Genomic DNA, 25,410 nt, shown 5'->3' on the forward strand with positions numbered 1-25,410 from the left:
GGAGAGATGAATTTCTAATCAAAGTAAGAGAAAATGAGAAATACGAGTACTTCATATGAAACACTAATTTAGCAATTTCCATGTGATCAAAGAAATCTTTTATCATCATAAGCCAAAAGTGAGTCTAATGGGGTTAGAGCTGGCAAACGGGTCGTTTGGGTCGGGTCGCTTTCGGGTCAGCAAATATTCAGGTCGGGTCACTTCGAGTTTCGTGTCAGCACTTTGGGTAAAGTACGGGTCTGGTTAGTCCGGGTCAGGTCAATTTTTAGGACCAATTTTCGAGTCAATTTCGGGTCAGGTTAGTTCGGGTCAGGTCAAGATTGCCAAAAAGGAAGGGTATATAGTGTCACGTAGGATAGCTTATGATGATCAAAATAACTTTAATCACCTTTAGATTTTTCATCTAATTACTTGTACAAACTTTTTCTTCATATGGATTGATATGAAAAAATTTCCCATTATACGCATACTGTTTATGTAGAATTGGTTAAGATTCAGTTTAACTCAATTGAATTATTTGAAGGAAAATTGAAAATAAATTAAATTATAAGCATTAATTTTTTTGTTTATAAGATAGAATTGGAAGAGATGGAGTGAATTCTAAGAGGCTAGCAAATTTTTTAAGGGGAATTTTCATCGTGTATACATAAGAGTATAACCCTACAAGATTGTCGTATACCTTTACTTCAACTTATTATAACCAAATCCAAATTTGTGCAATTGGCCGGACTCAATTATGTATGAAGAAAGAGAGAGCAAGAGGGGTGCAAGTGAAAAAATTTTGATAAACAATGTAATAATGTATGCAACAATCTTTTAGAGATAGAGAAAATATTGTGGACTACATAACATTAACTACTATTACTTTATGGTGAAATAAGTCACGTGGGTAATAATTCCTAATCACTACACCCCCCTTTAGCCATTATTACCTACTCCCCCCCCCCCAGAAATTACAATAAAACCCTTACCCACACTAACCACACCCCACTAACCACTTGCAGTTACCACCCACTAACCATGGTAAACCCCACCCGCATCGCACTAGTTAGAATTTGCAGTTTATTCTCCATTTCTCTTCAACACCATATTCTCTCTCTTCAAATACTCAAAATCGCTACAATTCAAGAAAAAAAATCTTCAAAATTACTGCAAATTGCATCAAAACATGTAAAAATGTCTAACATTCGAGATGAAGTTCGTCAATCGCAACTAAATTCCGAAAAAGAAGAGTAAGAATTTGTTCATTTAAGTAGAATTTTGAATGTAAACCCTAGATTTTATATTTTTTGCGTTTTGATATTCTAAAACAAACTCTACTATAGTTAATTACACTTATTTTTGTGCAAAATAGACTAAAATCTACTATATTTGGTGGTATTTTTAATTAGTAGAAATGAAACAGAGAAGAACACTTCGAAGGTTCCGTCGGAGAAGACGATGCTGAACAAATGTCCATTTTCAGCAAATGTTCATTTTCAATTTGATAAATGTTCATTATGATACTAGTATATGATCATTTACATTCTTACCTTACATCTACTAGCCAGGGTTTATTCTTGAGAGAAGATTACCCTAATTTTGTTTATAATCTTTACATATTAATGAATGTTTACTGGTATTTAAACATATGTCTATTTGAATGTAAATACGTACATGTTTATTCTCATATTGAAAATATCCACATAGATTATAATAATACATGTTTAACTTCATATTAAATTATATGCTCATGAGCGTCATTTGAATATTATACTACATACATTTTCGCTCTAATATTGATAGATGCTTATTCGAATTTTATACATAGATGTTCATTTGGTTCTGTGTATATTATTCACACATATGTTAATGTATGTTCATTCACATGTCTAAAAATGTTCAAAAATAAATCACATATTGCTCATTCATCATAAACCTTTGATGATTCTATTTTAAAATATGATTCTATTTTTAAAAATGTTCAAAAATAAATCACATATTGTCACTTACATTATCTGTGATATATATATGCTCATGTTATTTGTGATAATTTGTTCATTTATATAAAACAGAATGTACATTTTGTTTTGCCAATTGAACATTTATTAAATTTGTAATATCAATATATATAATGTTTATGCATATATATTGATTTACAAACACAATATATATTGTAGTGATGTTCTATATAAAGTGAAACACGCATTGCAATAATTTACAGATGGAAACTCTAAGCCTATATTTAAAAGGAGATAATGCCATCAATCATATATATTAAAAGATAAAAATGAATAACATAGTAATTGGTGGGAATCATATTTTGATAGAAACATGTTGAACCACAAGTAAGTTAATTTGACATATAGCATAATGTTCATTTTCATAACAATGAATACACACATTGACATTGTAATTTGTTTGAATTATAGATAAACCAAATCAAGAAGCTGAGAATACAATACATTGCTCAATTGATGCTATTTGGATTAAACAGAAGCTAGAGGCAATAGGAAAAGGAGCAAGAAGATTTATTGAAGCTTATATTACTACAAATATTATTCTTTCGGTTATTTGATCATTTATGGATCTCTAAATGATCAAGTACATTAATATTCATATTTTTTTTTTTAATTCATTAGTGCTTGTTATATACATATACATAACAGTTACAACGAAATACAATAAAATGTTCAGTATCAAGAAGTCATATGTTCAATTACATAACAGCTATAACGAAATACAATAAAATGTTCATAACCAAAAAAGGCAAATGTTCAGTGTCAAAACAAAACATGTTCAGTTACATATCACTTATTAGAAAAAAATTAAGCTGGAACAAATATATGATGTTTCAATCCAAATTCTTACTTATTATTATTATTTGCCAACCTATTCGCTACATTAGTGTAAAAAAAAGCTAACAACCTATCACATTTAGAAGAAACATGTTGATTAGCTACCACGTTGAACACTTTGAACATCTCTTGGAACACTTGGAGGAACTTGATAATTTCTTGGAACACTTGGACGAAATTGAATCTTTTTTCTTGGCACACTTAAAGAAACTTGGACATCAATTGCAGCACTTGAAGGAACTTGGCCTTTTCTTGGAGCACACACTTGGACAATACTAAATTCTTTCTTAAAAGCATATTCATTGTATCTTCCATAAGCTTCTTGTTCAGAATTAAAATCTTTAAAAGTAACTCTTTTAGTTGCTTCTTCATACAAAATTTCATCACTAGCACCCACTACATAAGTTTTTAAAAATGAACACAATCAATAACAGATATGTACAAATACAAAACTGTACATGTATAAATGATCATTTAGCATTATCAATTTGATCAAAATAATAAAATAAAATAAATTACTAGAAAAAGTTTAAGCTCCAACAATATACGTAGTATATTATTACAATCCAAATTCTTAATTATTATTGTTTGGCAACCTATTCGCTACCTTAGTATCAAAAAAAGCTAACAACCTATCATACTTAAAAGAAATATGTTAACTACCACATTAATTAAACACTTGAATTGAACATCTCTTGGAACACTTGGAGGCCGGAACTTGAAAGCACACTTAAAGGAACTTGATTATTTCTTGAATCACTTGAAAGAACTTGGCACAAACATTTCTTGAATCACTTGAAAAAACTTGGCCTTTTTTGGAGCTGTTGGAGGATGTTGATTAATCTGATTCAAAATTATCATTGTACCTTTCATAAACTTCTTTTTCCTTACCAAGTAAAACAGATTTAGTTACTTCAATTCTTTACAAAGAATTTCATCATTATTACCTACTAACAAAAATGAACATAATTAGTAAAATATATGTACAAATACAAAACAATAAACAATAAAAATCTTAATGATCATTTGTATTATCATTTGTCAAATTTATCAAAATAAAAAACAGCAGATTATAATAATTACAATAAATATAAATTACTGATTATCAAAATATTTCATGTAAATAATAATACCACAACATGTACATTAGTATAAATGAACATGATCATTTAGCATTATCAAATTGATCAAAATGATAAAAACTCTATAAAAACACAAAAACGTATCTACAAAATTTATAGAACATTTTGACAGCATAATTATTGTTCATAGCAATAATATATAATCAACCACATAAAACACCTACTTATTAACAATTAAGAAATAAAAACTACAAAATAATTATAGATTAGTATAATAACAATCAATATAAGAAATCGAATAAATATAGAAATATTACTTTTTAATATTTATTTCCTCTCACATTCATTACTTTGAACGTGATATATAGTGAAGTTATTTTTCCTTAATGTTATTTGATTGCTTGATTCGTTTGTCGATCAATGTGAGTTGTTATGATCAATTTTGTCTCTATTTTGGTTCGATTTGTGTTTGCTGTTATAATTTAAGTTAATTTAAGTTCGATTTTGATGAATTTTATCTCTGATTTTGATCTATGTGAGTTAGTTAGCTGTGTTTTGTTTATTGATTGCTGATTTTGATTACTAAAAATATTATTCTTTCGGATATTTGATCATTTATAGAATTCTAATTGATCAAGTACATTAATATTCATATTTTTTTTAATCCACTAGTGCTTGTTATATACATATACATACATATTTTTTTTTTTACTGGAATGAAAATGTTCATTATCAAGAAGCCATATGTTCATTATCAGAATAAAATATGTTCAATCACGTAACAGTTATAACGAAATACAATAAAATGTTCATAACCAAAAAGGCAAATGTTCAGTGTCAAAACAAATTATGTTCAGTTACATACCATTTATCAGAAAAAAAAAAAAAATTAAGCTCGAACAAATATATATTGTTTCAATCCAAATTCTTACTTATTATTATTTGCCAACCTATTCGCTATATTAGTGTCAAAAAAAACTAACAACCTATCATACTTAGAAGAAATATGTTGACTAGCTACCACGTTGAACACTTTGAACATCTCTTGGAACACTTGGAGGAACTTGAAAATTTCTTGGAACACTTGGACGAAATTGAACCTTTTTTCTTGGCACACTTAAAGAAACTTGGACATTACTTGGAGCACTTGAAGGAACTTGGCTTTTTCTTGGAGCACGCACTTGGACAATACTATACTCTTTCTTAAATGCATATTCATTGTACCTTTCATAAGCTTCTGCTTCTTTACCAATTAAGTAACTCAAATTTACTTGCTTCTTCAACAACAATTTCATCCTTTTTCCCACTGCATTTTAAAAACAAATGAACACAAACATTGGCATACATGTTCAATATTTAAACATAATCATTATAAATGATCATTTATCATTACCTATTTGATCATAATTATTAAAATTAATTTGTTGACATTATGAATGAACATTTAGCATTATTAAAGTGTTCATTTATCATTATCATTTTGCATTATAAATATTCATTTAGCATTAATAAAATTGAACATTTATCGACTATGAACTTTCATTTAACAGTAATAAAATTGATATATAAGCTTTATGAATGATCATTTAGCATTATAAGATTGATCACAACACAACTGTTAAAATAGTTGATTATTTAGGATTATAAATTAAAATAATGTTATAGATTAAATAAAACAGTAAACAAATTGCAATTAAGAAATCAAAACTACTGCAAAACAATGAAACACAATAGCTATGTATTATCACTCAAATTGATCAACAAATTGAACTAAAACTATAATTATAAAAATCATAGTATTAGAATTGAAATTAAAATCGACAACAACAATATTGATGAATGATTCATGACAACAAAATAAATCAACAAATTTTACTCACATTGATAAACAAAAGCAATATTAATTAAAATCAAAGTATTACAAATTCAATTAAAAGAACGAGAAAAACAAAATACTAACAACAAAATTAATGAAAAATTGAATGAAAGCTTACATTGATCAACAAACGAATTAAGCAATTCGATCCAACATCAGATGGAAACACAATCTCAAAATCACGATCAAAATCTGAAATCGAAGAATACACAACTGCAGATTCAGCAACAAAACCTTCGAATCTCCGATCGAAGAAACCTCCATGAAAACAACGAAGAGTAAGGTTTTTCAATCGAGCGAAGATATTAGATCGAAAAACAATTATGATAAGAGAGAAAATGTTCTCAAACAACTGAGAAGAGAGAGAAAATTAAGGTTATATATATATAGCTTGAAAAATAAGAAAGGAATGTAATAACAAAAAAAATAAAAAAATAAAAAATAAATAAAAGAAGAAATGTAGCAGAAGAAGAAACCAGGTAGTTTGGGAGGGGGGAGTAGGGAACTTTCCCTAGAGGGGGTTGTAGGTAAAAATTTTCACGTGGGTAATGAAATTTTAATACCACACTTGGACCCATGATGCTCATCATAATCTCAATTGAACAAGAAGTTCAAACGGGACTATGAACAACTAGTTTAAAGAGTATGAAGTTTTATTTTTTGAACAATATATGAACATACAAAGCATAGATTACCATGAAATAGTAAATATGTCTAGAAACATTGAAATTTAAAATCTACTTGTTCGGAAATCATGTAGAAAGTGTTATATACACCCAAGTGCACAACGCCCCCAAGTGTATTATTTGCTTATATTGGTGATTATTACTTATTTTGTCATCAAATGAGCAAACATATACCCTAGGGTACACCGTGCACCCGAGAGTATATAACCATCTTTCGGAATCAAGATCCACACCATAATTCAAAGCACATGATATGATAATTGTAATCTCCATCCCAAAATTTTCCAATCTAATTTTTATGGAATCTTACTAAATTGGGGTTTTACAATTAGTAATAAATTCAGGGCTATGTTTACCTTATTAGACTTGTTGATGTTAAATATTGAACTTCAAAGTGTAAATTTCTATGAATTGTTTATAAGAGTGGAAGAGGGTGTTATTTGGGGAGAAAAAAAAAATAAAGAATACTTCACAAACCTGTTATGTGATCATGAAAATCATGATAACTTTCCATCAAGGTTTGTCTCATCTTTCAATCATAACAACGATAAGAAACTCAAATTTCAACAACTCTTCACAAATCTGTGATATGATCATGAATATCATGATAACTTTCCATCAAGGTTTGTCTCATCTTTCAATCATAACAACGATAAGAAACTCAAATTTCAACAACTCCAGCAAATTGATGGATGTGTTGCAAAAGAGTGATAAGAATGGTTAAACTCGCCCTTTCAGGCTGTCTGAAGCTGGGAAAGAGAGACAATTCAGAATGGGTATGGGTGTATGAACGATTATCACCTACCGCCTACCAGTGACATACAGCACTACTTTACCTCTATTCAATAGTAAAAATGAGCTTCTAAAAGAAGAAAAAGGAAATTTAATTACAAAACTGGCTATGCTAAACTCACCTGCTGAAGACAAATGGAGCCAGGGGCGAGATGAGAATTAAAGATTTAAAAAATAAATAAAAAAAATCAACTTTGTTACACAAGCAGGTTCACGATGATGATGATGATGCTGTTGTATAGATCACGTCAGAGGTTCAAACCGGAACTCGTCATAACTTGACTTAAGAGAAGAATTCTGGAGTTGGCCAGCAGTTGCAGCATGTTTGGGCTGTTTTTGTCTATCATCACCTTGATGAGAAGATAGCTTCTCAGAACGCAAGGGTATCTCTCCCAACAGGTTTTCCGTCCTCTTCTTTACCTTTTTCTTTACACCCATATCACCAATCCTACCATCTATCAGAGAATTGTTCAGTGTAACCTTCACTTTCTCTTGCTTCAAACGTTCAAAATTGGGCAAATTTGTCGGGGGGATTGACACAGAAGTGGTAATAGTGGTGGTAACTGCAGTCGTAGTTGCAGGTGCAGCACTTCTCACAGTGGAAAATCTATTTTGGTGAGTTGCAACAACTATACTGGGATCTGAGACCATTTTCGTGTCCACAAACTGCGATTGAACAGCTGAACTAGACTCAACACGAACAGTTTCTTCTGTGTTTGCAGCTAGCACTTTCTTCCTCCTGATTTTCTCCTGATCCTGCAGAGTACAGGAGCAGAATATTTTATTAATTCACAGTTAAAGGTCATCATGATGGCATATGGCTTCAGATTTTAACTGCTCACGACAATGCAAGGTTAAACTGCGAAAATTTACTTTCTACATTCCCAGACAGCAGCAGATCAGATGAATTGAAACAAGTTCAAAGCAAATAGCAAACCCACTCAATGTAAATGCTCAATCTCACAATCCAAACAATGATGATCATCTCACAATCTCAGGTATGAATTCCATGTTCAAGTAGAAACAAATACTGGCTAAATAGGAGCTATTCACCAAAAACAACACGAGAACTCAAGTAAAAGCAAAAACAAAAACACAAGGGAAACTAAATTAAGCTATCATGGAGCAGAATAAATCAGTAAGGGAATGAGAGGATCACCTCGATTAATCAAAATTGAATCTAGCCTATTTCTTGGCAAAATATGAGCTATTCACCAAAAACAACAAGAGAACTGAAGTAAAAGCAAAAACAAGAATGCAAGGATAACTAAATTAAGCTGACGGAGCAGAATGAATCATTAAGAGGATAAGAGGATCACCTTGACTAATCAAAATGGAGCCTAACCTATTTCTTTTTGGACCAAAGCTAAAAGAGACTATGTGACAAAGAGCTAGTGTAAGAATGGAGCATTACAAACAACAAAGATTTACAAAACAACATCAACAAAATGTTTCTCATACTTCAAGAAATACAATCATTCAACTTGGATCAGTTAAACCTCATTAGAACAATGTAAACCAATTTAAATTAAGCCATGTTTAATCAAATGGATCACAATCAATTCAATAAGATCAAGTTTTAATCAGTTGCATTAATTACAAGCAAATAGGGTCAAAGTAATTTAAAACATATCAAATTAACACAATGAAAAAACAGCCTGATTGGATTGAAGTAAACTGACTCGGATCAATCAGGCAGACATTATAATTGAAAACAATTTTTTTAAACACCACCGCCCCCCACCAAAAAAAAAAAAAAAAAAAAAAAAAAGAGAGTGGATCAAAATCAACCATATAAGCTAAATCGGTAAACCAGATTCAAACAGCAATTTACAGAAGAAGTCAAGTACAAATGGTGAAAGGAGAGACAATGTGGAACCAGCTCAGATGATCAATACCTTTCAATGGCAATGGAGTATCTTAAAAGATAAATATCACAAGCCCTAAGAAACTACTATCATAAGGAAGTTAGCACTTAAACTTTAAATATTTAACACTTAGTTAAGAATACATGACCAGGCTAGGCTGATGCTTTAGAAACAAAAACAATAAAATTAAAAAAGGGCATCCACCACTGATTAAGAGATCCCAAAAGACAAACTAACAAGCCTACATAGAATTAAAGAAGGGGTGGGATAAAGGGAGGAGTGACACAGAAAGAAAAACCAAGGAAGAGCCCAATGCCACAATTACAAGCAGCTTCACATAGTAACTGAAATGGAATTACTATAAATAGAAATAGCAGTCCATATTATAACAAATTGCTACTTTTTTGATGATTTCACAACATTACCCACCCAAAGGTCAATCGATACCCAAGGAAACTGGCAGATCAAAACAGTAGCTAATTACACATTATCAGGACATTTCGCAAGATTATACTTGTTGGCTGGAATTGTAATTCAGGATATCAAATAAAGATTTTTATCCGATCATCATTTATGTTTTCTTTTTGTATCTACCTCAGATATCCATAACAATTCACAATCAGAATGCTTGAATTCAGACTACAAATGCAGCCCAGCATGAGAAATAAGTAAACTGGTTCACCACACATACGCAACCATATATCCCTAGTACCATGGCACAGGAATGTACATGTAGTAAAAATAAAAATACGTAAACAAACATTTATATAGACAGGAAAATACAATAGCCTCTTACAGCTGGCACTTATACAAGTGTAAAACCTGATTTTTGTGAAGAAATGAAAACTTGAGACAACTAAGTCTCCCTTTACCGATGATTCACTAACTAAAATCAATATAAATAAATAAATAAATAAATTACCAAAACAAAGATTATAACATTAACAACACATCAGATAGGTGATCATAAAGTCATAATTAGCAGAAAGAATGATATTAAGGTAAAATTTTACGAAGATTGTATTGTCCTAACGTATGATTTCCATATAAATGCAAACCCATCCCCAAACTAGTGTTTTCCTTAAAAATTATCCCCATTACCATATTACAACCTCCTTGACGGGTATTGGATGGTAACGGAAAAATTTATGGAAAAAAAAAAATTGGAATAAACTAGAATTACCATGGACATAGATATAGGACATACAAATATGCAAACAAATTCATTAACATTCTCAAAATTTATTGCCACATACCAAACAAGGTATACGGACTAAAGGGAGATTCTCAGAAGTCCAAATAAAAAAGGAAAAGAATATTTCTACTTAAGATTATTTTTGAGCAATGTACTAATGCTCCACATCAATCCAAGCACCTGAAAACAACCCTTGTACTCCAGATATGAAATGGCACACATTAATTTAAGAGGACATAAGTTCCAGAAAATACACATGTCTAATCATCAAATGAACCCCTGAACCTGATTCTGGCCCCCATTATATAGAAAAAATTGCAAGACCTCTGGTCCTAGCAATAATGCATGTATGTTATTAGTTAACATACTAGAGAGCATCAGAACACTAATAATTTACTAGAATGCACACCAATGTTTACTAGAATGCATTCCAATATTTTACTTATTTATGCGAGTTTGAAAAAACTAACAGATCAAGGAAAATCATATATAAAAGCAAATTAACCTATAGACTTGGCAAATTCAGCAATAAATATATCAGTCATGTAATAATTAAACATAAGACGCAAGAATGACCCTATATATTCCTTACACTTCCAAAAAAATATTTTAGTAACAAATTTGGTATATTATCTTTTCATTTAGGGGCAACTTTCTATATAAGAAAATTCCTTAAAAAAACATCCTTAATCAACTTAACGGTCATTTCTCACATTAGTTAACAGTAAGCAGCACATACACCTTTTGTGGCAGTTCTCCAAATGGAAACTCTCCTAGATCAGCTAATAATAGCCGAGCACCATGGACAGCGGTGAAAAAAAAAAGGAACCATTCCTAAATGTAGCCTCAATAAAAGAACTAAAAGTGCAGAAACTACCACATCAAAAACATAATAAAGGGATCACTAAGTATTTTGTGTCCATGCTACTTAAAAGTTTGAACCACTTAAACTTCTTGCCATCACTCATTTTGTTAAGCCTTGTTGTTTTTTCCTTTCCTGTACACGGAATGGGAAGAGGCAAGCTTAGCACATCAATTATGAATTTTATCTTCGGAGCACTTCATTGAGATAATCTAGTAATTGAAGTTGAATAATATCTAAAGACAGCAATTGCTAGATATAAAAAGGCCAAACTACCATAGCTGCATCACTGAAGCGGCAGTCTTCGAAACAGCTTCCAAACCAATGTTAGATAAGGTAAATACGAATGTGATCGGTTGGAGAAAAATACACATATAATTTTGGTAGTAGGGACTAAGAAGTAAGAACTAATCAGATCAAGACCATGGTCCTTACCCATTAGGATCACAGCCATCTACGAGATCTACCACCAATCATGTGGTGAGAAGGGTTTGAACCTAAAAGATCAAGCCAATTCCAAGAAAGTGTAGATCTTAAATTCATACTCTTGCCATATCAGATAAATCACAGCATTTACCTTTATCAATCGTTTCTGAGTGACTGCAACACTTCATCATTGGGAACGGGCCCAGTAATATTAAATAGCTCCTAGCTTCACTATACATTATAAAATCCTACTCTCGCATTTTCACACAATATAAAGGCAGGTATTGGCCAGGAAAGGACGGGTAGCTCCAGGACACTACCTGGTAGCGAGTCAGTCTGACGAGTGGATGGCCGACCAAAGGAGTCACATTCGAGCAAAAGAACGGGACTTTCACATGCTGTAAGAAGAGGGTGACTCCATACCATTAAAAAATACCTTTATAGAGCAGAAAGGCAAGGGAAAAGCAAGCTTATACTCTAACATGAGTCAGAGTCAGCCTGCCCCAGGCTAACTCACTTGAAGGAAAGCGATAGATACACAGCTTTGGGAGGGGAAACTGATCCCATTTTTCGGCGCGCCGTGCTGATAATCGAACCATTACCCACCTAGCCCTCTAAAATTGCTCCACCAACTCAAATTTATATTATCAAGTCCCAATATCCCTTTTCACACAATATAAATGCTCCAATAATCCCACTTTATTTTATAGTCACAACTCATTCCCACAACCTATATTGTCTTAAAGTCTTAACTATGTACAACACTTAGTGCCATGAGCTAATGACTGACCCAAAGCAAAGGAGTACAAGATTCGTTTACACTCTCACGGTTTTCATATTCTTCATCAGTAGGCCGCACAAAAGGGATCTTCCCAAACGATCCTAGAAAGAACAGCATTACAGATGAAGAGTGGGAGCAATATAGTTCAGGAAGTAATAATTGATAAACTGATATAAAAATAACCTAATGAAAAGGAGTAATTGACTGTCATACAAGTAGAACTCCTCCTTTCACCAACCCCATAGAATCAAACTCATAAAAAAGTAAAATTACGACAAATAATAACAGTAGATAAAGAAAAATGATTCCACATGCACTTTGTTAAAGCTACTATGATATTAAAAAAAAAAAAAAAATCAAAGAAAAGATTACTACTTAGATCAAACTTTAAATAATATAATCACAAACGGCCACCATAGGAAAACAAAAGCAAGCAGAACAAAAAAGAAGAGAGGAAGACCTAGTCACATAAAAAATAAACACAGCAAACCCTGATAGTAGCATGAAGACAAATTATGTCTAAGTAAAAGTTCAGGCAATAAGAGCTTCAAATGGGAAATCTTTCAAAAAAGACGCCTAGGACAATCTTCTAGGCAAGCCAAAAAAAGAACAAAGAAAAAAAATGTATCTAAACTACAGAGGTCAAGAACCTTGTTTCAAATAGCACAACCATGCTGCGATTGCTATCAATTAAAATTCCACACATGAACTGACGAACATGTACCATGTAGTCTCTAACCCCACATCACCACTAAACTGAAAATAATATGCCCTGTGTAAGTGAAAAAAAACAATAGACACTACTGTCCACACCAGAAAACAAGCAAATAGAAGACCATAAGAAACAACGAATTGTAGTAAGCAACCCTTGCTGACATCCAAAGCTCAGTAGATGTACATATACTCAGAGATCATCCCCACCTTATTCTTCTCATTCAGTGCCCTCTTCCGTTCTTTTGCTCGACAAATAGCACGCTTAATCCCATGATTGTCCATGACTCCTTTAGGCCATAGTTCAGCAAGCTAAATAATGAAAATAATGAATATCAATTAATCGTTAATAAAACAAAAAGATGCAATGCAAGTAATGCCACTGAAACAAATAACAGAATAAAGTAAAGAGTAACAAAAGTCATGACTATGAAACGTCTCTGCGGAAAACAGGTAGATGCCACAAATGACTAGCAATTAAAAACCGAAATTCAAAAAGCAATGAGCAACTAAGAACTAAGTCAACAAACGCCTGAAACATTGAAATAAGCTAATCTCTCAAATCCCAGATTGCCAAGAGCAGCACTATGTAAAATTTGGAAAAGGTGCCATAGCACTATTACTTTATAAATATCTCCAAGACAAATCTCCAATGGATAACAAAAAAGAACATTTATATTGTGAGCAAGCACTCTTTATAAATGACCCAGCTACATCAGATTGTGAATCAAAATAGAAAAAAAGTTTGGTTCCTTCATGCCTATCAGCTAACTCAGGGATCACCTAAGGTCCTAAGTTGGTAAAGCTCATGCATATTGCAATACAAAACATTAAACAGTACTCCCTCCATTTTAAGCGCCTCCAAGGCCTATAAATAGAAGCTTTATTGCATCACTTTCCAATATTGGCTGTTTTTTTTAGTGCATTACTTCCTTTATTGGACATCCTTATTTTTTATTATATCTTTCTCCTCACATAGTCCCCACTCTTAACTTTTTTTTATTAGTTCCCTCCTCTCACAATCCTGGAGTAGAACTTTTAATTCCCCAAAAACCCCCACATAACAATATTTTACTCCATTCAACTTACTTTCCTAAAACTATATGCCGGTCGAACCGATGCATTTTAGAGAAAAAAAAAAGGAAGTAATATGTAATTGTCCAAGAATGAGTAGTTATAAAATATATTAGTGATAGTACCTAATAAATTAGACAAGTGACCCACTTTCTAGATCAGGGAAGGGGGAAAAAGACTAGAAAAAAAATACACAGAGATAGGCAAGCTATTGGTCATATCAGCATTGCCTTTACTAATGCTGCAACATTCCTAGAATACTGTGATCCTCAACCGAGAATTTATCACATAAGATTTGCAAAAGCTTGATGGACTATATCACTTCAACAACTCAATAAGTTTAGCAAGAACAGCCAATGAAAAAAAGATCAATAGACTTTTGGAAGCATCTCAAGTTAATATAAATTACATGCATATTTAAATCTCAGTTCATTTTCTAATTTTTCTCTAGAGTGATGATGTTAGCATGTTATTTAATATTTCAATTCACACAAATACAGCTCCTTTGTATACAAGAATCACCAGGTAAGAACATATTGCACCATGAAGAAATAATAATAACTTATACATGACATGACCAAGAATGCTCAATAGAAAAAAACAAATAAAAAAAGGAAAGCAGAGCCATAGAGGCGAGCAATAGCATGCTACAAACGGAAAGCAATAAAAGAGTAGCATACCTCAGCATATAATTTTCTGACTTGAGGAGTTGCATCTTCATCAAGTCCCTGATTAAGGAAAAAAAAAATTGCCTTATCCTAGATTAAAAACTATAAAAGAAAATCATTCATGTTTATAATTCATAATTTTTTTTTGGTATATATTTGCTTAAACGAAATACAGTATTGATGGTCATACATCAACGAAAATATCATAGAGATCACAAATCTTATCCTCCAATGTAGCATCCATACAAGTCTGCCCTTTTCCTGTTTTTTCTAAAAGACCACCCTCTTGAAATTCACCCGATCCTCCACCTTGTTGCTCGGCTGCCTGCAAAGAGGTGCAACATTGGTAAGTTCAGATCATGCCCTCTTTTTTTGAGCTGAGAGCTAGATTTTCTCTAGTAGAGAATAATAATTACTTCATGCATGTAGGCCAACCAAATAACAAACTGCCTGTGCTATTGCCATATATACAGATATAAGTAACAAATCAAACCACAATATACATGCTACATGTTTTTCCTCTTATCCAGTAGCTGATGAATCATATAAGATAATCTCTCCCAATACAAGATTCCTTTACTTTCTATTTTTGGTCTATTTCAATTCAACTGTCCTAGAAGTGGCGATCACTCTGCAAAGAGCGTAGCTACTAATCTCTAACTATTGGTCCTCTTAAATTCTTCTGAACGTTTTTTCTAAACAACACAAATGTAATGAGCTACAGGAAGTAATCATGTTCTTTCAAAGTATTAGACCAAGATCATTGCAAGTATTTTAGAAACAGATCTATTCCTACAGGAATCTTCCCCTACCCAGGACCCTGCCCTCAGCGGGATCTTCAATACAGCACTTTGTTGTATCAGTTAACATTTTTTTTCTTCGTTGTATCAGTTAACATAAAGCAGCTAAACATACACTATAATGGATCTTAACGTTGACTTACCTCCAAAAATCATTACATCAGCAACATGAATACTTATTGGTATCAGACATGTATATCACAGCTCCAAACCCAGAATATGACAGTAGCATATGGAATCTGAGCTCTTAACTCATCTGAATCCAAAATTCTTTACCAAATTTTTAAATAACTATCCTTTTTAAAGAATAAAAGTGGATCTCTTTCTCAGGTTTTGAAAACACCGACACATTAATCTATTAAAGCTACTAATCCACCAGGTAGTAAAGCCTATAATCTTACACACCCGAAGCATAAGAGGGAGATTACAGGAGAAAAGCTTATGCATTACCACAGATTTAATAGAATATGTTTATTCTAAAAGCAACAGCCTTCCACAAAAGCCTTAGATAGTTATCCTTTTTAATGATAAGAAACAAGCCCCATTTTTAGGTTTAACAAACACCAATGCAATAATCAATTACAGTTACCAGTACACCTGGTCATAGAACCTATAGTCCTACACACCAAACAGAATAGGAAGATTACAGAAGACACGTACCATTTATATCTTACAAATTTATTAGATGTCTGCACCAAAACAACATGTTTATTAGATGTTTTCAAAAGGAGCAACAACTTTCCATAAAAATCTTAGATAGTTATCCTTAGATAAGAAAAGGAACAAATCCCTATCTTAGGTTTGGCAAACAGCCAAACACCAACACTTTAATCTATTTAACTACTAGTCCACTAGGTGGTCCAGGTCATAAAGCTTATAGTCCTATAAACCCAGAACAGAAGAGGAAGCTTACAGAAGAACGTATTATTTAAATCTTACAAAGAAAATACTTTAAGGTACAACGGCCTTCAAACCTATATAAGAAATAATATAAAAGTGCATGTTGTGCATACCTTAGACATCACGGACGGAATACGAGTTTTAATCATTTCAACAACCTCCTTCTTTGTTTGTTGGAACTTGTCATCTTTCTCTTGTTTCGCAGACAAGCTCATGGTCATCATTAGTTTTAGATGCCTCTGTCAATTAATACAAAAAAGATGTTTTAAAATGATATAAAACCACTGCACATTAAACTCAAACTCAATCAACTATAACTAAGAAGTAATCAATCAGATACATCCATCAGCAGCAAGAAGACCAATAACTAAGAAATAACCAACCAGTTTTCTTTCTTATCCAAGATGACATATCATAATATCAGCTGTAAGCAGATAGTTATAATATGTCACAATTGTTCACAAATAGTGAAACCATCACAGTTCTATTATCATGAAACAAAACAGCAATAAGAATCACACGTTTGGTAAAATTTTCATCACATAAGAAGATGACGACTAGAAGAGGAAGCATCTTGAAAATGTCAAATGGAGATTGCAGCTTAATAGCTTATAACGTCTCATCAACATAAAACTTGTCAAAGCACAGATCAGTAACTACTATTAAACAGTTACCTTTAAGGTTCTGAGCTGAATCAAATGCCCCAAACTATCCATAAGACGGTTTAGGAGTTCCTTTGACACCTTACCATTGTTTGCATGCTGCATGAGGAGATTACTTTTATTTTTATATACAAAGATGTAAGAAAAATAAAGATCAAAACCAGAAGATACACAAAAAGAGGTTCCAATCCAGATTATGTTTACATACAGCTAGTCTAGAGACTTTGGCCAGCCGCTGCTTAATTTCTCGAGGCAATCTTCTTTTGACAGACTGCCCTGATGAGTCAGCATCTTGAGCATCTGGAGCTGGTGGTCTCGCTGCAAGGTTGGAGAAACAAAATTACAATCAGGCCTAGAAAAAAGATATAGCAATTGTTATCAGATATCAGTATCGATGAACCAAAGCCAAGAAAGCATGCTCCTCACATTCTGCAACCGCCTTCTCCAGTTCTCTAACAGCCTTCTCCAACACATTAGCTTTGGGCTTAACACTAGAACCTTCCTTTTTATGCAAAACAGAATTTTTCTGCAAATGAAAAATCAAGTCAAAATACAGATTACTGCTAAACATACATAGCCATCCAAAGAACCTGCAGTTTTGTGCAATGCATAAACCACCTAAGGAGAAAAGGAAGAAAGCTTATATGTAATAATAGAAAAGAACTTTAAACCAAAAGGCAAGAATTGGATGAAGTGACAGGAGGAATCTAGCCATCAGAAAGAGTAATTCAATGCACTCACATGTAAGCCCTTAATTGATGTGGTCATAACTATAATCTTTTCATCAAGGATAGATCAACCAGATATCCAACTCCAGAACCAGGATTACGGAATGAATTTAACAGGAATAACAACTACAATTTATATATATAGTTAATGTAAATGTGCTGAAACAGAATAAAAAAAAAAGATATACACCATCTATAAGACATAACTGAAAACAGAGCATCATTAAGAAAATAAAATAAAGTATAATAAAAACCAATTAACCAGTGTTTGATAAGGCATGAAGTGCACAGAGGCGACAAGGTTCCAAAATCCAAGCATAAGGTGAGAGGCATATGTATGCGACTAGACAAAGCGAGGCAAATGGTTCCTATGTAAAAATGTATAGTTACAATGATCCTACACAGAATTTTTTACACATTTTAGAACTAATAAGGTATTAAATCACTGGATACTAACACAGCTGTGTCATAACATCATAACAATTAATAAAATAAACTACAGAATTTGCAAGCCTTTTCACACTGCTGTTAGCAATCACACATTGCAAAGAACTCCAAGCAGATGGACATTAATGACGGTTATGCATCATTTAAAGCTACCAAAGAAGGCAGCGAAACAAAATACAGAAAACAGTACACTCAGGTAAAATGATTAACATTAACAGTGTTCGAAAACTTTACTAATGAGTAAATCTATGGAAAAGTAAAATTACAGAAATATGCAGAAAAGCAAGCATTTTAGATAACAAGTTTTTAATTGTTTGACAACTGAAATTTAAGAAAATGTTTACTTAGCTTTCTTTGTGTGGTTTGTTTGATGAGGAAAAATATTGAAATTGCAAGTAAAATCACAAGTATTATAAGTTTCCACAGTTTTCAATAATTATTCCATCGATTTTGAAAAGAAAACTGTATTACCCATATCTAACAATAAGATTTCCACAGTTCTGCAATTATACTTTTTATTGTTTTCTCAACCCATAAACAAACAAGAAAAAATTGAAGAATCCACATATTTATACACCTTTACACTTGTGTTTGGATAAAAAAGGAGGAAGGAAAAGAAGGGGAGGGAGGAGAAGAGGAGGGGAGGGAAAGGGAGGGGAGGGAAGAATGTTGAATTTTCCTTCCAAATCTCTCCATTGTTGGAGGGATCAATTTCCAACAATTTAATCCCTCCATTTCTCTCCCCTCTAATTCCCTTCCTTCCTCATTTGTTATCCAAATGAAAGATATTCCATCTCTCCATTTCCCTTCCCTTCTTTTCCCTCCATTTCCTTCAATCCTAACACACCCTTAATTAGTCTTAATTATTAATGCCAAGTTCACAATCATAGCATGATTGCATCTCCCAAATTTTACGGCCAAAGCAGACCAATTACAACCCCTCTTAGAGGAAGGAGAATTCATCAAGAAAGCAGACGAAAAACTCTACAGTCAAGTCACATAGGACAAGATAATTTACTCATAGATACACAGACAAAAGGATTGGAATTGGAATTAATTAATTATGGCATACTTTTGAGCTTACAAAGAAAACTCATTAATAAGTTTCCGAAACACGCTGTTAATGTTTATCGCATTCATCCTTGATTTATGACATACTATAAGTACTACATCCATCCTACAATAGTTATAGGTGAAAAACCATAAAATTAATAGAAATCTTAAACATCGTTCTTTAAAAAAAAAACAAGAAACCCACACACTTACACACACACACACAAACATAAGCATGACCCTATAACTAGAACAGAGGGAGTAAATAGATACAACCAGGAAAAATTTTATGTTATAAAAAAAGGTTGTAACGATATCATTACAAAGCCAACAACAATACATATTGCTGTTATGTGCACACAAAATGTATGACTCTTGAGTTTTGACTTTTACTTGTCCCCTTAGACAAAGATAATAACCTTATTTGTGTTCTTAACAAATTTAATAGAGAATATGACAAGGAAATGCAATACAAAACTTCCGATAGAAAATAATGCCAAATTCTGCAAATTAGATGTCATTATGACATACTTTCAAGCTTACAAAATAAACTCAGTAAGGCAACAAAATGTAAGCAACATCTTAAATCACAAGAGTAGAGCCCATCAAAGAAAAGGGCATCTGCTTACCATAGGCTGCATAGTCTGCTTATTGTCAGGAAGATTAAGGTCTATCCTTTCACGCATGCCACTCTTATCCTTTGGCTGTGCAGCTAAATCAGATTCCTCAATATGGTGTGGCTTAAGGGATTGATTTTTATGCATAAATTCGGATTTATCGCCATTTTCGCTAGCCTCTCTCAGCTTGCCACTAGAACTTTTTGCCATTATACCAGTCTTTTGCTTGTCACTGTTCTCTGCTAAAGCTGAGGATGTATCACCATGTGAAGTCCTCAAAGATGAAGAAGGATCCAAAGAAGATTTACTGTCAGCATTGTTTTTCAGAATGTTCTGAAATTTCATGTCTTCAGAGCTCTTCAATGAAGGGCCTTGCAATGTAGGCAAAACGCCCTTGTCAGCTGATAAGGCGGACTTGCCAGCACCCTTTTTGCCCACTTTCATAGGCTTAATGGCACCCTGACCATCATGATTATCCCCAGGAGCCTTTGCTACTTCCTTCCTCCTCCTCTTCTTTGGCTGCTGATTTATTGATTCCACTGGCTCATTTCTAGGTTAAAGGAAGAAACATCAAACAAAAATATGAAATATTAGGCCATACTTAGAAGTTGAGTCGGTGCAATTTCAGGTAAGAAAATAAAATAGATAGAGATTTCCAATTTAAAAAAAAAAAAAAAAAAAGAACTTCAAATCTTAAACAAGGGAAGAGTTACTACTTTTCTTTTGTAGATGATAAAATCCAAATAAATTAATAATTAAAAATTAAAACAGAGACTTTTTTTTGGACAAAGAGAGGGGGGAGGGAGATTGGCTAAGAGAAACATTTAACAAGGGCACAGCCACACAAAAGCTATAACAAAAGGGCTCCAAATGTCCAACGAAATTCTTTCAACTTAACAATAATGATGAAAAAATTCTTTTTTTCTGTTATACTCAGCAGAAGCAGAGTCAGAGCATAAAGACAATACAATGCCTGGTAAACAATTTAAGTACTTACACTTTCTCCAGTGTACCCCGATTAACAAAGTAGCCATCATGCTTAGTCTTTGACTTGTCAACTTCGAAGTACTCATCCTGAACAATAATATAGACGAGCAGATTTAATTCCTATAAAGATATAACCACTGCCAACAGTGATCGTCAAAATTTTGATCTCAAATTAAGTCATAGCAGAGGCAAACAACTCCAAAGTTCAAAGGCAAACAAACAAAAAGGACAGGAACAAAGCCAAATGTCTCCACACAATTCAGTACAGATACAAGTACCAACCAGTTCAGCATCATCAATAAATGAATCTTCGGTATCATATTGATCGTCATCTGGGATGTCATCAAGATCTTCATCATCACTATCCTTGCCCTGAGAAAAAGATAAGTTCGACCGTAAATTAAAAAAACAGAAACAACCTTCAAGACAAAGGACCAACTTGTCCTTTGTAAGTTTTTGATGAAGAGGAGGTAATTTCCAAGCAAACACTTAACATGAAAGCCTATCACTCCATTAATCAATAAATAGTTCTCACCGTATACAGACGCTCAATCTTCTCAATAACGGCACTGAAACGATTAGGAGCAGGTGCATCATTCAGATCATTTGCAGCAGGTTGTCCCTACAATTGTGAGAAGCAAACAGCATCTTAACATATGTTACTATTTAAATCTCTCATAAAATTGCTAATTTTAACAAAGAAGATAAACTCCCAGAATCTATTTACTCTTGGCCAAATAAAAAATAGGAACTAAGACAAATCAGCATGGAGAGAAGAAATCTTTCCAAAGTATATTAACCAAGTAATTGAGCCAAAATTACAGTGCAATGTTTCAACATGAAGGGTCAATATCCTCACATCCAAAAGCTGTTTTTAATTTTTATCAAAGATCAAGGAGAATACTTTTTCAATCAAAACCTCAACACATCATTCGCACACAATCAAATACAAATGATTGACTATATAATGTCTCCACGAGGAATATGTAGAAGAACATGAACACAATGAACTAAAACAAGTCTAGCTACGGTTACTGTGATCACTGATAAGGGCAAAACAAAAATGAATATCCCAAAAACTCTTTGATCTATCTAAACAAAAAGGGGAAAGAATCATTAATCTATTTCAGTCAGATGATAAATGACCCTGTTTTGTAAGAATGGAAGCTTCTACCCCCCCCCCCCCCCCCCGGTTTTGGTGGTATAAGTATGCCACACTTGTCAACTGAAAATTTAACTCAAAAATAGCTAATTGAATGAATTGAAGATCAACAATAAACAATGTACTATGTAATTAACACACATCCAACAACAGATCACAACTAGATATACTTGCACTATAATTTCAAGTGATTTCAAATAAATACAAGCGGAAATCCTAATACTAAACCCAACACTGGCTACTCAACTAATACAAACAGCTCAAGAATAATGGACTAAAAAATGCCTATTTCAAAATTCGATCACAATCCGGTATCACTGTATCTCTAATCGTTTATGAATGCAATTGACATTCATCTACAATAACAACCAACAGAAACAACAATCTGAAATTCATTGCTCGAAACCTTTGAAAACAACAATCAACAAAAACATACCAAATTAACCGAAAAACACGAAATTCAACTTACACAAATACCTTCAATTAATCAACATTACACAGCATTCTAATTTCCAATCCAAATATAATAAAATAAAACGAGTTTAAACTCCAACATTGGAAATTCATATTCATAAGACTAATAACATAACAATACATATTATACCGGAGCAAGGCGAGACTCGAGCGCGGTAAGCGAATTATTCGGACCCGTAGGAGCCGCAACAGCAGCCGCGGTAGCAACACCGGCACCACTGGCAGCAGCCGCAGCGACAGGAACGGTAGCAGCAGCAGCAGGAGCAGCAGCGGCGGAAGAAGAAGCGGCACCATCAGACTTAGCAGCATCTTTCATAAGCTTCTTCCATGAAACAATGGTAGTTTCACCAGGTCTCAGCTCCACCGTAAACCTAGTCCGGTCACCGATTTTCGCACACGCCGACGGCCCTTTCGACGCCGAATTCGACGATTCTCCGGCAATTCCGCCTCCTTCCACCATTTATAAACCCTAGAATTCACCACTCCGAATCAAACCGAAGAATCAAAACCACAGAAATCGAAACCGAAGATGAAGAAGAAGAAGAAGATCCAATTGGATGAAGAATGGAGAACAAAGGAAGAAGAGAGAGGAGAGAGAAAATGGAAGAAAGTAACAATGGCGGGATATACGAAACGTTTCGAAGAAGAAAAAAAGAGGTTTTTTTATTTGTTTTTTAACCGGGAAGAAACGTTGTTGTTGTCATCTTCATCCTTCTTCCGTTCGATGGCTGCGCTTTACCATACTGTGTGTGAGTTTTTTCTTTCCTCTCTCTAATCTTCTTCTCAAATCTAAATTTTGTGTTTTTTTTTTTATTTTTACCCAAAAAAATTGTTTGATGCAAATTTGAGATTTGAAAGAAGAAGAAAGAAAGAAAGAAAAATAATGGTATTTTTTGGGGTGATTTGGGATTTGATTAATGGGTTAATGAAAGAAGATTAGGGGAGAATTTGGATAATGGAACATGGTTTTTGGTTTAAGGGGTTTTAGGGTAAAAGTTATGGGTCAATGTGATGATAGCAAAAGGGAGAGGAGTGATGAAAGGCTAATTTTGTGGCAATGCATAAGAATAGAATATAGCGTATCTTACCACTTCATTTTGGTTTTGGACCATTTGGTGTCCATTAATATCTAATCTAATCTCAAATTTTATTACTTGTATTGTATGTAAATGTCTTTTTCGATTTGTTTTCTTTAATACTTCATATCAATATTCTATGTTTTTGGGCTTTGCTATTTTGGGTTATTAAGCTTCTTTTTATTAAACAGTTTTATTGGTCGATTTTGTATGACGGTTTTATTAGTCGGGTTTATTTATAAATTAATCTAATATATATATATATATAGGGGAGTTTTTTCCCGAGTTTTTAGAGAGCCACGTAGGATCTAATTTTCTTAGTGCGCCACGTAGGATTATAAATCTTAGTATTAGCCAATTAAATAAGAGATTATTATAATCTTTTATAATTAAATAATTTAAATGTCACGTAAGCAAAATTGGCAAATGAGATTTTTAAATTTAAATTAATTAAATATAAAATATAATCTTTAGATATTAGGAATTTTATCTAAATATATAACCAATTTTAGCACATAAATTTTTTTTAAAAAAAAAAAAAAAAAAAAAAAAAATTCAAACAAACTGTGCATTGCACGGGCTTCATCTAGTTTTCTTATAATTTTAACTTTTTTAGTGTATTTTGGAGTACTATTTAGCTATTTACGTTTTTTATGTAACTCTTTCACAATTCATGATAATTAATAACTTTTTTTAAAAAATGATTAATAACTTTATTAATTCTTTTTTTTAGAAACTTTATCATTTCTTGTTTATTTAATACATATTATGATAAGAAAATGAAACCTATATCTCCAAATTTTGCCATAATTTTTCTTAAAAAATTGCACTATGAGTTTTTCAAATTCAAATCCACCACAAATATTGTAAAGAGGATTAAAAATCAACAACAAAAGGAAACTAGAGATATAATTTCACATTGGATTTTTTTAAGATTTATACCATTTTAAAGGTAACGAAATATAGCCAAAAATCAACCATAGAAAGAAACTATCAATTTTATACATTGGATCCTTTAAAATATATTATTACCCTAAATAAAGATTATTATCTCATTACATGAGATATTTATATTGAGAATAGTAGTTATAAGTTTGAGTGAAGTCCCAAATTTATTTTTGCAAAATTGATTTTTTTTTTTTTTTGGTTACCGAACTTTAATTATTTTTACGGATAAAATTTATATAAAAAAAATTTAATAAACTTAGATTATTTTTCTTGTTTGAAACTGATTTGTAGGACTTGTTTGGCATCATTTTTGGTTTTTAGTTTCCTATTTATTTAAAAAAAAAACTAAAAACCAAAAACAGGAAACAAGAAAAAGGTGTTTTCACTTTTCTGTTGTCAGTTTTCAAAATTATCATGATTTTAATAAGTTTAAATAACTTTTAATTTATTATGTGACATATATCATATACTTTTAAGAAACAAAAAAAAAAAACCAAAAAACAGATTACACAACAATGCCAAACGACCCCTTAGCAATTCGTTGTTATATTGTTTTTTGAATTTATTGATTAAAACTTATTTTTATTTAATTGACTTATTTTACTAGCATATGGGTTTGTTCATGGGCTCAACACTCCCTCTCATATGTGAGTTTTTCATAATAATCGGACCAAAATCACAAGTCTAAGGAGGTTCCA

The 25,410-nt window shown here is 32.5% G+C and overlaps 1 protein-coding gene across 1 annotated transcript; it reads right to left on the reverse strand.

Moving 5' to 3' along the window:
- Positions 1–7,142: 7,142 nt before the first annotated feature.
- On the reverse strand, positions 7,143–23,525 carry LOC145614998 (ubinuclein-1-like). The gene is made up of 13 exons (XM_081670084.1): positions 22,819–23,525; positions 21,588–21,674; positions 21,335–21,424; positions 21,063–21,139; positions 20,078–20,615; positions 17,647–17,746; positions 17,429–17,538; positions 17,233–17,319; positions 16,672–16,797; positions 15,049–15,183; positions 14,871–14,918; positions 13,327–13,428; positions 7,143–8,029 (listed from the first exon to the last, which is right to left on the reverse strand). Exons 1-13 carry the CDS (start codon positions 23,146–23,148, stop codon positions 7,517–7,519), a joined length of 2,343 nt encoding a protein of 780 aa, XP_081526210.1. The 5' UTR covers positions 23,149–23,525; the 3' UTR covers positions 7,143–7,516.
- Between the last annotated feature and the right edge of the window lie 1,885 nt (positions 23,526–25,410).

This window comes from Chenopodium album, chromosome 25 (genome assembly GCF_948465745.1).
Source record: "Chenopodium album chromosome 25, dcCheAlbu1.1, whole genome shotgun sequence".
NCBI classification, from domain to species: Eukaryota; Viridiplantae; Streptophyta; class Magnoliopsida; order Caryophyllales; family Amaranthaceae; genus Chenopodium; species Chenopodium album.